This window comes from Theropithecus gelada, chromosome 9, assembly GCF_003255815.1.
Source record: "Theropithecus gelada isolate Dixy chromosome 9, Tgel_1.0, whole genome shotgun sequence".
In the NCBI taxonomy this organism is placed as follows: Eukaryota; Metazoa; Chordata; class Mammalia; order Primates; family Cercopithecidae; genus Theropithecus; species Theropithecus gelada.
This window is the reverse complement of record NC_037677.1, coordinates 15,498,905-15,514,656: the sequence shown is the minus strand read 5'-3', so window position 1 is coordinate 15,514,656 and position 15,752 is coordinate 15,498,905. Positions and strand designations below refer to the sequence as shown.

The 15,752-nt window shown below is 37.4% G+C and overlaps 1 protein-coding gene across 8 annotated transcripts in view; it reads right to left on the bottom strand.

The window, feature by feature from the left end:
* The window catches only part of PARD3 (par-3 family cell polarity regulator), a 720,507-nt gene that overhangs the window by 165,855 nt on the left and 538,900 nt on the right, over window positions 1-15,752 (bottom strand). For 5 of the 8 annotated variants that reach the window (XM_025396019.1, XM_025396022.1, XM_025396024.1 and 2 more), the window contains one exon: window positions 9,783-9,893. The exons of the other annotated variants lie outside the window; for them this stretch is intronic. In XM_025396019.1, the coding sequence (XP_025251804.1) occupies window positions 9,783-9,893 (111 nt within the window). The remainder of the gene's footprint in view (window positions 1-9,782; window positions 9,894-15,752) is intronic. 8 annotated transcript variants of the gene reach the window in all.

Sequence of the window (15,752 nt, the reverse complement as noted above, 5' to 3'; positions counted from 1 at the left end):
AGGAGATAATTTTATTATTTGCACCATAATATCTTTTTGACTCTGGATTTGGCCAGAAATCACTAGCAGAAAGAAGAAAATGAGTTCTTTCTTACATTCAATGGGATATTAGTTTTAAACTCAATTATGTTCGCTTATCTGACAACCCACTATACCATGATATTTGGTCACCATTCGTCAATCACTTAATCATAGGTAATATCCAGGGTGACTAGGCATTCACTTAAGTCTTGAGGTTTGGCAAACTGAAGAAATTTGAAGGAACACAACAGACCTAAGTATAATTATATAAAGCTGAAATTTCTGAATTTGAAGAACCTTCAAAAATCAAAGAGAATGACTCAGACTGATTTATTAATGACTAAACTCTATGATACATGAAGCTCAATTCATTAAAAGTGAAAAATCCAGCTTACCTATGTCAGAAAATGCATCCCTCTTAAGAAAGAAAGCTATCAGAAAGAGAATAGGAACACACTCTTTTCAAGGGAGGCATAAACCTAAATAATCTCCCCAAACTTCTTGTACATCAGTTTCATTATATTACTGATGGGTCCTGGATTTGAATGTTCTTTTGTTCCAAAAGACACAAAATAATATTAATTAGTGGTCAATTTCTAACAAGTCAGTCTCTCAAAAGAAGTGCTCAGCAGCATGAAGTACTATTTATAAAGCCCAGATCTCAACTGCCTTCTTTTACCCAAATTTGTACATTATGACTAATCACCACCAGTCATTGAGTCTAATAAATGTTAAAGCCCCATCTGTAATACCTTCCAGAAGCACTGATTTTTTTCCTCAAGGCTCCAACAATGAAGGAATTGTATTTATATTGCTTATCTTGTCATTACCAATAATGTCGTCCCCAAAGTTCTAAAACCTGCATCACTGCTTTCCAATGTGGCAGCTTACACTGGTGATGAAAACCTTAGAATAAAAATATAGCATACGTGTGGTCCACCAGGTAGAACTACTGCCGCAAAAGGCTAACAGATCTGGTCAGTAGCCTGAACTAGTGTGCATTCTCAAGTTTATTCTAGAAATTAATGCTAATAAGGCTTGCTGTACAAATAGCACTTTAGAGTAGACTTTTGAAACTAGGCATGCACTGTGATTTTCATAAATTTTAGTGGCGATTCACAAGCAAAATTAACAAAAGACACAACTGAATTTATTATATTCTTTGATATTTGAATGTCTTGTTACAAAGTGAGAAAATGAACTTTCTAACACAACCAAAAGGTTATATTTGCATGTTATGTATTTCCACTCTGTGGAGAAATGTATTCCAGTAAGAAAATATTTGGCTCGGGAAAAAAAAACATGTTTGGTGTCCTCATAAAAATAACATGACTTCTTAAGGAAACTTTGAAAAGACAGTGAGTATCTTGCAGTTGCGCCCTTAATGGATCCAGATGGCCAGGGCTATAAAAGCATACCCCCTTTACTCTTTTATTGTGACCCTGAGGTCACAAATTATCTCCAAGATGTAAGAGTCACTCATTTTTCTCAACAGTCAGATTGTTGTTCGGCATTCTCTATCCCATTTATCTCAGGCCAAACCTCAACAATGACAGAAGCAACTGATTAGTCCAAAACCCAGCAAAAGACATAAATGTCTTCTGCTTTAAACATTTCAGTAAGTCCTTCCTAGTTCTAAAAAGAACTGTTCTGAGGTTCAGATGATCACAGGCAGTTGTACCACCTGACATTGATGGATAACATTTATACTGTTTCCTATCCTTGAAAATTGAAAAAAAAAAATCAAACAATTAAAATCTTTTATCAAGACATTTTTAACTTAATAAAGAACTTATCATTTCAACTTGTTATGTTCAAGCATAAATACATCTTTCCTTTTTGTAAAAAAAAAAAAAAAAAAAAAAAAGTCTTCCATTATAATGAAATTGCCTTGAACCTGCACAGAGAATAATACACAAAATAATGTAATATACTAAATAAAGTAATAAGGTTAATTTCTTTCCTGCTGTCACTAATATTCATGCTAACAGTCTCTCTTCAGCTTGACATCAATTAATGATTTTAATTCCAGGCTCTTGTCACAGTGTTCACTCCCCTTTTCTCTAATTAAAATGGATGACGCTCGATGCAGATAAAACACACAAGGCTTCTGTTTTTGTAACATTTCTATTCATTAGTATTTTTGCTTTTATAATAAATGGCTTTTAGCACTAATTGCAGTAGAATAAGATGAAAGGAACTTTTTATGAACATAAAGTATAGTCTTTATATATCCAGAAAAGGTACCAGGTATGGGAATCACCACCGAAGTGACCAAACTCCTTAGGATAGAAAACCACTGGTATCCTTAAACCTGCCAGTTACATACCAAATACCTCTATTTCCAAAGCTATGATGCTTCAAGACATCTCTTTTTTCATGGTGTATTTTTTTTTTAAAGACTACAAGAAATAGAAACTTTTAATGATTTTTAATAAAAAAAGTTGTTAATGTCTACAGAAGATAGAATATACTAATATTAGTTTAACAGAAAAAATGTTTTTAATAAATTTCAGATTGCTACATATCAGATAGTTGTTGACTATCTTCAAAACAATGTTCAGGATCTTGGAATCAACTCTTTTGGGAAACATTTTACCCCCAACTTACTGCACTGCCATCCAGAAGCCTCATTCTGGGAACAACAGTTCATGGATCTTTTCCCAACAGTATTTCTTCTCTCAAAAAGTCATTATTATAGAAATTGATCAAATAAAGAAAACCCAAATTCATGGCAAAAGGAAATTTATGCTACAAAACAACTAGAAGGAACAGTTTGTTGCGAAAGCAGTTATAGTCCACTGATGGAAGGCTTTATTTGGCCCTCAGAGTACTTAGCAGATGGCAGACTTCAAAAATCCTGCAGCTCAACTCATGCATCCTTTGGGTGATCCTCCCCCTGCCAGGTGAATCTAACAACTGCCCCCTAACAGTAGGTAAGCTGCCAGTTTGGTGCCAATGCTGAATTCCCAAAAGAGAGAAACTAATCCACTAAATTTCTTACTCTGATAACAGTTCCAAATTTTAAGTGGGATTTTAATATCTTTGTCATATTTGGGTAAAAGCTGATTGAGAAGAAAGGACTTCCATATGCCAAATGGGTCCCAAAAAAACTTTCCTTGAGTGAAAACAACTGTTTTAAAGGTACACTTCCAATTCCAGAGGAGAACTGGAATTCCAGGAAGAATTCAGCAAGTTGCTGAAATACACAGTGGTTCCCTAGAACAGGTGAGAGGGAAAATTAACTTGCATCCCTCAATGCTAAGATGAGATGAAACCGGTTTTAAAATACAAAATGGTTAGAAGTTGAAAAAGAGATAAAAGAAAGCATTAACAGGGAGACTACTAACCATTAACACAATCACAACTTGTGAAGAATCCAGGCAGTTAAAAGACTGTCCACCTTCCATAAGCTTTGTGCTTAGGGGGAGGGAGACTGAACGTGAGGGTGGAATTTTTCTAGTTTGCTAAATTATACATATTTTTGGGAACAAGACCTAGCTCCCAAACTGCCATCTCTATGAAGCAATCACTACTAACTCCAGCCCCACTGATCGTTCCCCTGCCCAAAACTCTGTAATCATCTATTTTAACAATTGATTATATGATCTTTTCCGCCCTGCCCAGAGACAGGGGTCTTACTCTGTTGCCCAGGCCGGAGTGTAGTAGTATAATCACAGCTCATTTCATCACTGAACTCCTGGGCTCAAGCCATCCTCCCACACGAGCCTCCTGAGTATCTGGGACTACAGGTGCACACCACCATGCCCCACTAATTAAAAAAAATTTTTTTAGAGATAGAGTCTTGCTATGTTGCCCAGGCTAATCTCGAACTCCTGGCCTCAAGTGATCCTCCCACCTCAGCCTTCTGATGTAAAAAAAATCAGCTTTACATCAATTTTTTAATGTTAATGCGTTTAAATCTTTTTCTCTTAACAAAGGTAAGGGATCCCTGAGAGAGGAAACAACATTAAAATAATAATTTTAAAAAGACTTATACTATCTGATATGGTTTGGCTGTGTCCCCACCCAAATCTCATCGTGAATTGTAGTTCCCATAATCCCCACGTGTCATGGGAGGGACTAGGTGGAGATAATTGAATCATGGGGGCAGCTTCCCCTCCTGTTCCTTGTGATAGTGAGTTAGTTCTTACAAAATCTGATGGTTTTATAAGGGGCTTCCCCCTTTGCTGGGCTCTCATTCTTCTCTTTCCTGCCACCATGTGAAGAAGGACATGTTTGCTTCCTCTTCTGCCATGCTTTTAAGTTTCCTGAGACCTCCCTAGCCCTGTGGAACTGTGAGTCAATTAGACCCCTTTCCTTTATAAATTACCCAGTCTCGAGTCTCAAGTATGTCCTTATAGCAGCATGAGAATAGACTAATATACTGTCTGATACACTTAATATATTGTGAAACAACAAGAACCGTTGTCTTATACTGACTAATAAAACATTAGAATAATATTTCCCTAACCAACAGACACAAAGACATCTCAATAGATACTCACTCAAGTCATGTTCAGGCTTTCATGGGTATTAAAGCACCTACAATTATTGCCAATGCAGAGAGATGCTCTTAAGCCAAATACATCTAGGGCAGCTCTCATCAGAAATCAAACTGCATTTTCCTACTTCATTTGCAGTATCTGTCAATAAAATCAGTTTCAAATATATAGTATGCCTAAGGCTTAATTTTCCTCAAGTATTCATCTATATTTTTTCCTTATTTATTTATTTACTTTTTTTTAGAGACAGGCTCTCACTCTGTCGCACAAGCTGGAGTGCAGTGGCACAACCACAGCAGCTCACTGCAGCCTCGAACTCCTGGGCTGAAGTGATGCTCTTGCCAAAGTGTTAGGATTACAAAGTGTTAGGATTACAAAGTGTTAGGATTACAAAGTGTTAGGATTACAGGTGTGAGCCAACACACCCAGTCAAGTATTTATCTAAGTAGTTACGTTCTACAAAGCAGGTTAACAGATTCTTAAAAATTCTTATTTACCTGTGCAATAAAAATTTAAAAAAAAAACTTTATTGATTAGAATTGACTTTTCTAAAGGATTCACGAGGTCAAAGAAACATGAAAAATGATGCTACAGGATAGAAAAAATGTTTCCCATAAAAGGTTAATTTTTAAAAGGCAATCTTTGCATGACAATAAGTGATCTAAATGCAAAGATTCTTGTTAGGAAAACAAACATGTATCGTCTGCTGAAAAGGATCCTACCAACTGAGATGACAAAAAACGTCTGTCAAAAGTTCAAGTAATTACTTGAAGCAGGTATTACTGAGAGCAGTTGGTAAAATTAAAAAGAGAGGAAATGGCATGCAGAAAATCCACATAAACTCGCAAAATGACACACCAAGAATGGGGAGTATCCCACTGAAGGACACAGAGAGTTCAATGGTCTAGTACTGAAAACACAAGGCTTGGAAAGATGATTAGAACACTGAATAATGGAAAGTTTCAGATCATCTATTTCCTAAGGAGATTTATAAATATTCCTTCTATACTAGGAGGATTTCATAAGAAATTAATTAACTTTTACATATTTCCACTAGAAGCATTCAGTATCCCTGGAAATGTTCCCAAGCACAACTTACTATGTAGATATAGATAATAATATTGTAATAGCTTTCAATGGCTGAATAACTACAAAATACAAGCCAGCTAACATTATAAACCTCATTTAATAGAATGAATAACATGAGGAGAATATTATTTGAGAGTTGGGAAATTTGGCCAGATATCACAACTAATATTTTATGTTTCAGAATATCTTTCCTTCTTTCTGTCCCTCTTTCCCATTTGTCTGTTCACACAGACCTGACCGTGATCCAGAAAACATTTAACATGATTTCCTAAGAACGCATAAAAATGCAAAATAAAAATGAAAATAGATGTCAACTTCTTAAAAGTACGTACGTGTGGAAAATGTGTACTTTATAGGAAAAAAATGATTAGAATGGCACAGACCAGTATGTTAACAGTGTGTTAATACAGATAATTTTTTGTTGTTGTTGATTGTAATTTTATGGGTTTCTCCCAAATTTTTCTGTAGTTTTCAGTGTTAGAATAAACTTAGAACTAGAGCTTAAAAAGGTAAATGTTTTAAATAAGTGAGAAAGGTGGGAAAGAGAAAACTGAAAAAGAAGGAGCAGTGGTAAGCACATACTTTCATAAGTCCACAAAACAGAAGCCAGAAAGTAGAGCCAGGTTACAACACTGCTTTAAACTTACTCACAGGTCTATAAAACAATCAACTCTGGTTTCTACAGCCAGTTAGAGGAGTAAGCTGGACACGGCTGAGCCAGGAGTCAACGGTCTTCACTTGCCCTCGGTATTTCCCCAGTGACTCAGAATGTTGTGGGATGTCAGTATTCCAGGAAAAGCAAAAAGTGAGGGGTTGAGAGGATGTTTTGAGAAGAAATAAGTTTAGAGAATGGTGACTCTCTGTTCCTATCTTGGTGACTCATAATGTACATGAACTTGGTAGAATTTTGAGAAATAACAGTAGAAAAATATGCATACACTGGTTTAAACAAGTGTTTCTCAAACATACTTGTAAATAGAACACATTCTCTGCTGCTGAACACTGGGCAATCCTGTACCACACAGTATATATACTACCATTAAAAAATACATGGAGGTATCACTGGAGCAAAAACAACAGAAAGCCAACATGTTATTTGTGATGCTTGGTCAACAGAGAAATCTACCACTGGGCTTTGTACGGGAGGCTAAGTAGACCTGAAGTTACGTAGATCACTTAATTGGAGCGTGTTCTGTTTTGAGTTTGGTGCCTAAACCTTTCATGTGGTGGAAATGAATCAGTAGAGGTGCTGTCCCTAGGCATGCCTGAAACACAAGTCAGAGGGACAAAGCACTGAATTCACATTTTTGCTTAGTTTCCCAGTCTGTCTCCAACGCAGCCAACAGCATCTCTGAAAAGATAGGGTACCTAGGTTCAGTGCTCCAGAATGAGAAGTCAAAAACAGCATGTCAGAAAACCCGTTACCTTCCCCCTTGGCATCATGCCCAGACTCCCTGCTTCTCAAGAAGACTGTACTCATGGAGGCTCTAGTCTGAGGCAGGGCAGGGCTAGTAGAGCGGAGCACAGATCCATACAGTGATCTTCCTAGTCCATTTCTCCCACATGGATGGCATTTACTCAAGACCCAACCTCACAGTGTTGGTAGCAAGTGACGGAAAGGAAAGGAGGTCAGCAAGAATGAAGTCAAACTTCATCTTGGACCCTGCTCAGAACAATCTAGTTTATTGTCACCATCTAAATAGATCTTAACATTGAAAAAAAAAAAACATTTAAAATTATATCATAGCCCTTTTAGTTTTTCAGTATTTATATCTTGAGCAATATTCAGGATTCACAGATGTATACAGGCAAAAAAAGTTTTGGTTTGTGGACAATCATAACTCATGGGGGAATGTTGAGTTTTCTATTTTTATATAGAACCAGCCAAAATAATTTTTGGAATTCAAATAGCTACAGTGGTAAATAATATCCCAGGAGATATTTCACTACTAGTCAGCAGTGAGGGAAAGGTTGTGAGGAGAATATAAGTTGTGGTTTATTTATTTTTATTGATTCCTCCAGTCAAAATTTTTTCAACGAAGCTGCAGCTTCCACTCTCAAAAAGAACACTGCCAATACTACAGGCAGAACAGAAAGGAGGACATATAGAAGAAGGCTTGCCCTATTAAAACACAAGTGCCAAACCTACTTCACTTCATAGTTCAGTCTGTTTCTTGCATTCACTTGCTCTATTACAAAATCCATGAGTTTAAATAAAACATACTTGCAAAAAGTTGTTATTGAAATACAAAGTCAAAGTATAATAATTTTCTTAAATTATGAGCCTCATTGATTTTTTTAATGGACCATTCACTTGTTCCTTGACCCTGAAAGATTTTTATTTTAGGCCTCCTGTACATTGTAAATTCATTATGATCAACCTAGTTCCCAGAAGTATTGCATCATTAGAGGTACAGAGATGGAAATTAAAAGCAAAACTGAGAAGTGAACTGTGCCTTAGGCAAATTAATAATACAAGTGAAACCATTATGTAAAAATCATTGTTTGGCTGGAAATATTTGACTAAGCATCATAAAAGTATTTTGGAAAACGTTGATAGAATTCTGCATGGAAACAAAGCAGTCACCTTAAACTGCAAAGAATATTTAGAAGATGAAAAATAGTACAGGATTAATGAAGCTATCTATCCCCTGTGGCAGGTATCAAGATATAGGGGGTGGTATAATGTTTCTGTCACTGAGATTACTCTCTAAGTAAATTACGTATCTGCCTGTGGATGAATCTGAGTTCATACATTTACCTGGTATAGTCTCCTCCTTTAGGGGAGAAGAAACACTTCTAGGATAGAAGTTTATAATTCTGAGTCACTAAATGCTATGGCACGCACACTAAGGAACACTATGCACCCAAACCCCAAAATAGTGAGTTCACTAATAAGTTTAGGAATCCCAAAATTGATGAAAAAATAGAGTCCTATAAACCAAGGTGAAATGATTTTTTAAAAATAAAAATTGAGGAAGAACCAGCACACTTGCCTCATAAATTTAAAATCTGTATTTTTCCCTCATACATTTTCTACCCTGAAAAGCTAAGGAGACTCAGAGTAACCACCCTACTCAAAAAAACCCTTAGAGGTATTAGAACGATGAATGAAAAAATACACAAACACTAATCTCTTTTAAATAAAACTGTTGTAGGATACCATTTTCAGTTCTTTCATTCATTAAGTGTTAGAGTAAAAGCATCCTAGCTTTAGAATTATGGTGGGAATACTGAACTTAATCTTAAAGATGCTGGGCTACAGTCCTAGCTATGGACAGTACTTAGCTTTATAACCTTCATGAAGGTACCAGAAACTCACTGAAATCCCAGATTACTCGAAGTAAAACAGGCATAGTACCTGTCACTCTGGCTGCTTAGAAAATGAAATGTGATGACAGAGAGAAGCTCACTATGAGCCTGTAAACTCTAATAACAAAAGTGTGAGATGGCTTTCTCACCCCCTGGAATTATAATGAGAAAAATTCTAATCACTTAGAAAAATGGTTTTCGAGTGCCTGCTTAGAGTAACTCTTTTCATTCGTTTCATTGGTCTTTAAGTTCTCAACATGGAAATGATTCAACAATAGGTAACAATCTATCTGGAAGACATGGAAAACTTAAGTGGAAAATGTCACAAAATGTGAAGATGGTGAAATAGAAGGAGAATCAAGAAGTAAGTGTCAGGTTTGAAAGAAAAACAACATAAAGAATACCAGCCTCCTGAATTCTTATTATACTTAAAGTGTGATATAAAAATGCAAAGAATTTTATTTCCAGAAGAGTATTTCTTTAAAATTATTATAGTATAGTAAATATCCACATATCAGTGAGGCAGGATTTTAAGTACTTTTTGTGTTATTTTTTTAAAAATCATAAATTCAGTATTAATGTTTATTTATTCATCTAATATGCTGTTCTATTTCCTATGCAAAAGATCTTAACTAAAGCAATTAAAATCCACTTTGATGTCACAAATACATATACTTTTTTTTTTTTTAATCTCTCTTTACAGTATATTCACTCACAACCATCAATATTTGGGTTGATACAGGAAATATAAAGAGTAATTAAATGCAAAATCTTTACATTAAAAAAGAAGAAAGTAGAAAGAAAAAAAAAAAGAACCTCTTTCTAAGGAGGTTTAATCAAGTAACTGAAGTCTACCTCTCCTGTTCCTGCTTCATTCGCATCCTCTCCTCTTCTGACGTAAAGGATTCCTGTATTTTTATTTTACCCGTTTTCTCAATCTTGTCATCTTTTCGATGTTTGCCAAACCTGTTAATAACAAAAAATTCTAACTTGTCAATATATACAAAATGAGCTTTCTTTTGTTTGTGGTGATGACAGGTACCCAATGAATTGAATGTTCGCTTCTTCAAAACAGGGAGCAGGTGTCTTCTGTAGTCAGTAGTTTGGGACAGGACCAGTATTTTGAATCAGATAATTTTATTCGTTTTTAATTAGAACTTCCCAGGGAAAACTTTCAAGGAAAATGATCTCAACAGCAGTTTTTCTTTTAGCAAAACAAAAACAAACAACAACAAGAGTTGTGGTTTATCCTTATTAAATGATTAATATATCTGTAGGACTAAGTGCTGAATACTTCAGATGCTAGAGGAAGAAAGATCCGCATTGGAGTGGGTTTTTCTTAGGACTAAAAAATGATAATCCACAATCATCTAGTTAATAATCTCTCCATAAACAACTATTCTTTATTTTCACAGCCAGGCTTATTGGAAACATTCATCATAGTTTAAAAACTGACAAAGGAGGCCATGTTTGCAAGGTTTAAAGTACAATGGATAATTTACACTGCACTTTAATTAAATGGAAAGGTTTAAGGTATTCTAATCAAATACTCTCCTAAATGTGATAAAAAGCAATCACTGAATGTGGCATCTATGACTTAGAAATCCACATCTGATCAAAAACAAACACATGGAACAAACCCATGATTCAAAAACAGTTCACACAAACTTCTGCAGATGGGTGCTGAGCTCTTTAAGAAAACACTAACATTATTCTCTTCCGGCATCCAAAATATCTCAGTTTGATATTCAAACTTGGTATCAATTTCTTTCCCTGCTCTGTTATTTTTCTCTGTAAAAGACCATATTGCCTGGAATGCATGCACTCTATATCCGTAAGCAATCTTCATCTGTAATGCACTGGTCACCAGATGTTTCAAAAGAGAAATATTTTATAGACAGTCACACGACTAAGCATTCAGAAATAATTAAAGTATATTGAGTATTTCTTTCTGAAGAATAACAGTAATCTGCCTTACTGTGACAATTTCATATCAAAAAAGAGGGTCAGGCCCAGTGGTTCACGCCTGTAATCCTAGCACTTTGGGAGGCTGAGGCGTTGGGAGGCTGAGGCAGAAGGACTGCTTGAGCTCAGGAGTTCAAGACCAGCCTGGGCAACATAGCGAGACCTCGTCTCTACTAAATACCAAAATAATCAGCCAGCCAGTTGTGGTGGTGTGCACCTGTAACCCCAGCTACTCCAGAGGCTGAGGCAGAAGGATCGCTTGAGCCTGGGAGTTCGAAGCTGTGTGAACCATGATGGCGCCACTGGGTTCCAGCCTGGGAAAGAGGGAGACCCTGTTTCTAAAAAGAAAGAAAGAAACAGAGAAGAGGAAAGGGTCCCAAAGTTGACATAAAAGAGAAAAAATGATTTCTATTAATGGTTTTGTTGATAGCATAGTTTTTTTATTAACACAAATCTGATTTCAAATACTTGTCTACATATGAATTAAAGTGTATGTCGGCACACCTCATATGTTGATTAAAGTAACACTATGTTTGAAAGGGGTCTATAAATACAGAAAGGAAAGTATTCTTAAAATGTTAAAACAGAAGAAAGGTAAAACACCACCATCACTACTTTAAAAATTACATACATTACTATACAGCAATCAAAACTGGCTGTAAATTAACTTTATAAGGCAAATCTATCCTTAAAATTACATTTTTGATCACTGCGATTGCAAAAAAGAAAAAGAGAAAATTCTCCAGAACTGAAATCCAGAATCTGACCATGTTTCACAAGGTATAAAATACATGCTATGCATTTAAAACTAATAAATATAAAACATTAAAAATAAAAGACTTCGCACTATTTTTGTCAAAATATCAATTATGCATAATGATGGGCTTTACAGAATGAATGAATAAAAGAAAATATATTAAAAACTGATACATCTCAGGAGAAGTCAACATTTAAAACATCACACTCATTCATCAGACAAAAACGTACTGAGCATCTACCATGCAGTCGGCTTATTTGAGACACCCAGGCTATAAACAGTAAACAGAGCACATTAGGTCATTTCAACTGCCATAGAGCTTCGATTGCTTATACTCAGGTAACGAATTCGCATATAACACATCAGAGTGCACAGTGTTAAGAGGGAAAGCAAAGCAAGTAAGGAGACCAGGAGTGATGGGGAGGGGGATGGCCTCTCTCCTAAGTCGACATGTGAGCAGAGATCTGAGCTAGAGGGACCCAGCCTCATTGGCATGAGTCAGCAAGGCAGAAGAGCAGGCAAGTGCCAAGGCCCTCAGACACAGGCAGGCTGAGTGTCTCTGAGGAATGGCAAGGGCAGTGATAGGGCTAGAATGGGAGAGAAAAAGAGATGGCAGCAGGAAATGAAGAAGAGCAGCATCAGGGGCCAGACCATGTGGGTTCTTGCCCACCACACAGGATTTTGGATTTTACTGGGATGACATGAAAAGCCACTGAAGGATATGGAACAGAGGACCAGCATTGGTGACATTTTAATGACCCTGGATGCAGTGTGAAGAACTGCAGGTGAAAAGCTGAAACCAGGGAGAATGGTCAGGAGGCTATGGTGATGAACCAGCTGGTAGGAGGAGAGTGAGAAAAGTGCTTAGTTTCTGGACATATTTTGATAGCAGCACCAATAAAATTTGCTGATGGGGAGGTCATGGACATTAGGGAAAGATAGTCACTGATGATTCCAGGGTTTTAGCCAAGCAACTGGAAGAAAGGAGTTACTGTCCAGCAAGATACACAGGGCCAGGGAAGGAAAAGGTTTGGAGGACTTGGGAGTGAAGATGTCATAATAACAAAAATAGAAGGGACAGCATAGGGCTGGATGGATTAATCTGAGTATCAGCAGACAGCATTTAAAGCCAGGGCATTCACTTCGTCCTGGAAGTTCTGCAACACTGAGGCATCTCAAAGTATAAAAATGTACAAATCCTAACTTCCAGAAAAGTGTAAGTTCAAATTTTAATACATCATTTTACTTATAATGAGGTATTCCCAAAGGTAAATCATTTTAAACATTCAGTGTTTCTGTTCGTAAGTCTTTCAATGATACAATGTTGCCATGCTGACTTACTGATTTTTAAGACACTGTGCTGGTTCACATTCCTACATACCAAATGACAGAAATACAACTCTGCACCATAATTGAGAAACACCATGCAGTGACACACAGAACAAACTATTCTCTATCTGTACCAAAAGGTACAGTTTAGTCTTTAAGAAATAGTGTACATATGCTCCTTAAGTTAGTAATCGTGAGCAAAGATTTAGATTGGTTGATTTTGCATGTTTTAAAACAGATTAGATACTTTCAGCCAAAACGTAATGTTGAGTTAATTAGCTATGTTAAAATCTTTGTAAAAAATGGTATTGTTCCTACATTGTAAAGAAGGTTTCAGTTCGCCCACGTAGTCTTATACATATATGAACTCAGTCAATCAACCTTCACCTTTTTTTTTTTTAGACAGAGTCTTGTTCTGTCACCCGGGCTAGAGTACAGTGGCACAATCTCGGCTCACTGCAAGCTCTGCCTCCCGGGTTCACGCCATTCTCCAGTCTCAGCCTCCCGAGTAGCTGAGACTACAGGCGCCCATCACCACGCCTGGCTAATTTTTTTTTTTTTTTTTTTTTTTGTATTTTTAGTAGAGACGGGGTTTCACTGTGTTAACCAGGATGGTCTCGATCTCCTGACCTCGTGATCTGCCAGCCTCAGACTCCCAAAGTGCTGGGATTACAGACATGAGCCACCGCGCCCAGCCCAACCTTCACCTTTTTCTCATAAGTATATATGACATTTTTTAAAGAGTAGAATTCTGATTCATACTTAAGGATTCCACATTTTCCCACTGTGTTTGGTATGAAAATATTAGTTAGGTTCCTAGACCACCCCCTAATCACTGGAATAACTATTTTATTATTTGTAAATGTATTACCAAACTGTTATAAAGCACTTTCCTGGCCGGGCGCGGTGGCTCAAGCCTGTAATCCCAGCACTTTGGGAGGCCGAGACGGGCGGATCACAAGCTCAGGAGATCGAGACCATCCTGGCTAACCTGGTGAAACCCCGTCTCTACTAAAAAATACAAAAAACTAGCCGGGCGAGGTGGCGGGCGCCTGTAGTCCCAGCTACTCGGGAGGCTGAGGCAGGAGAATGGCATGAACCCGGGAGGCGGAGCTTGCAGTGAGCTGAAATCCGGCCACTGCACTCTAGCCTGGGTGACAGAGCGAGACTCCGCCTCAAAAAAAAAAAAAAAAAAAAAAAAAAAAAAAAAAAAAAAAAAAAAAAAGAGTATAGATTTGGCTAGGTGCAGCGGCTCATGCCTCTAATCCCAGCACTTTGGGAGGTCGAGGTGGACAGATCACTTAAGGTCAGGAGTTCAAGACCAGCCTGGGCAACATGATGAAACCCCGTCTCTACTAACAATATAAAAAGTAGCTGTGTGTGATGGTGCATGCCTGTAGTCTCAGCTACTCAAGGGACTGAGGTGTAAGAACTGTTTGAGCCTGGGAGGTGGAGGCTGCAGTGATCCATGATTGTGCCACTGTACTCCAGCCTGGGTGACAGAGTAAGACCTTGTCTCAAAAAATAATACAGATTCAAGATTAACGTATGAAAATTAAAGAAGCCATAGGTAAAATGTTAATAGGTCAGTATTGGACATTTCTTTTAGTAATTGCTATAGTTTATAAATCATGTGATTTCTTTAAGGTATACTATAAAATCACAGCATATTACTTTATAATTGGGGCAAAAATTGATCACTCACAGGTGTAATTTTTTGACAAATGAAATAAATTGTAAATAAAAAATACACCAACCATTCTAAAATGTAAAAAAAGAAAAAAAAAGCATCTATACCCATATTCACCCTAATAGCCGATATTATTGTACTTCTTAATTTATAGTTGCTTAATTCCTAAAAAGGGGAGGCAGTCATTGAAAAATTTCACCTATACGTATACTCGCAAAGACAGTTTCAGAGCTGAAATTGGCAATTACACTATGAAGACAATCACTTAACAGTTAAATGCTCAAAAACCTGGAAGGTATCAATTATTTTCACGTTATCATCTTTTAAAAGCCATGGATGAATGTCAGATGAGTCACTTTCCAAGAAACAGCATAGCTGAAGAAATACTGTGGTAATGGTTTCTCCAGGACCAAACCCATTCTCAGCACAGAATCAGAGTTCTACAATCTGCTCTGACTCACACAAATGTTCAAAGAGAAAACTCTACTACCCAGCAGGTGTCAGGCTGAAAGGTAAAGTGGCCACCTACACTGGTACCTCAGGAAGAATCTGCTAGTCATGTCTTAAGTCATATCAACATAGATGAATGACCGTCTTTTTTGGAGACAGTGTCTCACTCTGTCAGTCAGGCTAGAGTGCAGTGGTGCAATCCAATCTCAGCTCACTGCAACCTCCTGGGCTCATGCCTTCTTCCCACCTCAGCCTCCTGAGTAGCTGGGACTACAGGTGCATGGTACCTACCATGCTCAGCTTATTTTTGTATTTTTGTTGGTAGAGATGGGGTTTCCCATATTGCCCAGGCAGGTCTTTTTTTTTTTTTTTTTTTGAGAACATAGGCTTGCTCTGTTGCCCAGGCTAGACTGCAGTGGCAAGATCTCAGCTTGCTGCAACCTCCGCCTCCCAGGTTCAAGTGATTCTCCTGCCTCAGCCTCCCAAGCAGCTAGGACTACAGTCATGTCCCACCACATTGCAAATATTAGCATTTTTAGTAGAGGTGGGGTTTCGTCATGTTGGCCAGACTGGTCTCAAACTCCTGGTCTCAAGTGATCCACCCGCACCAGACTCCCAGAGTGCTGGGACTACA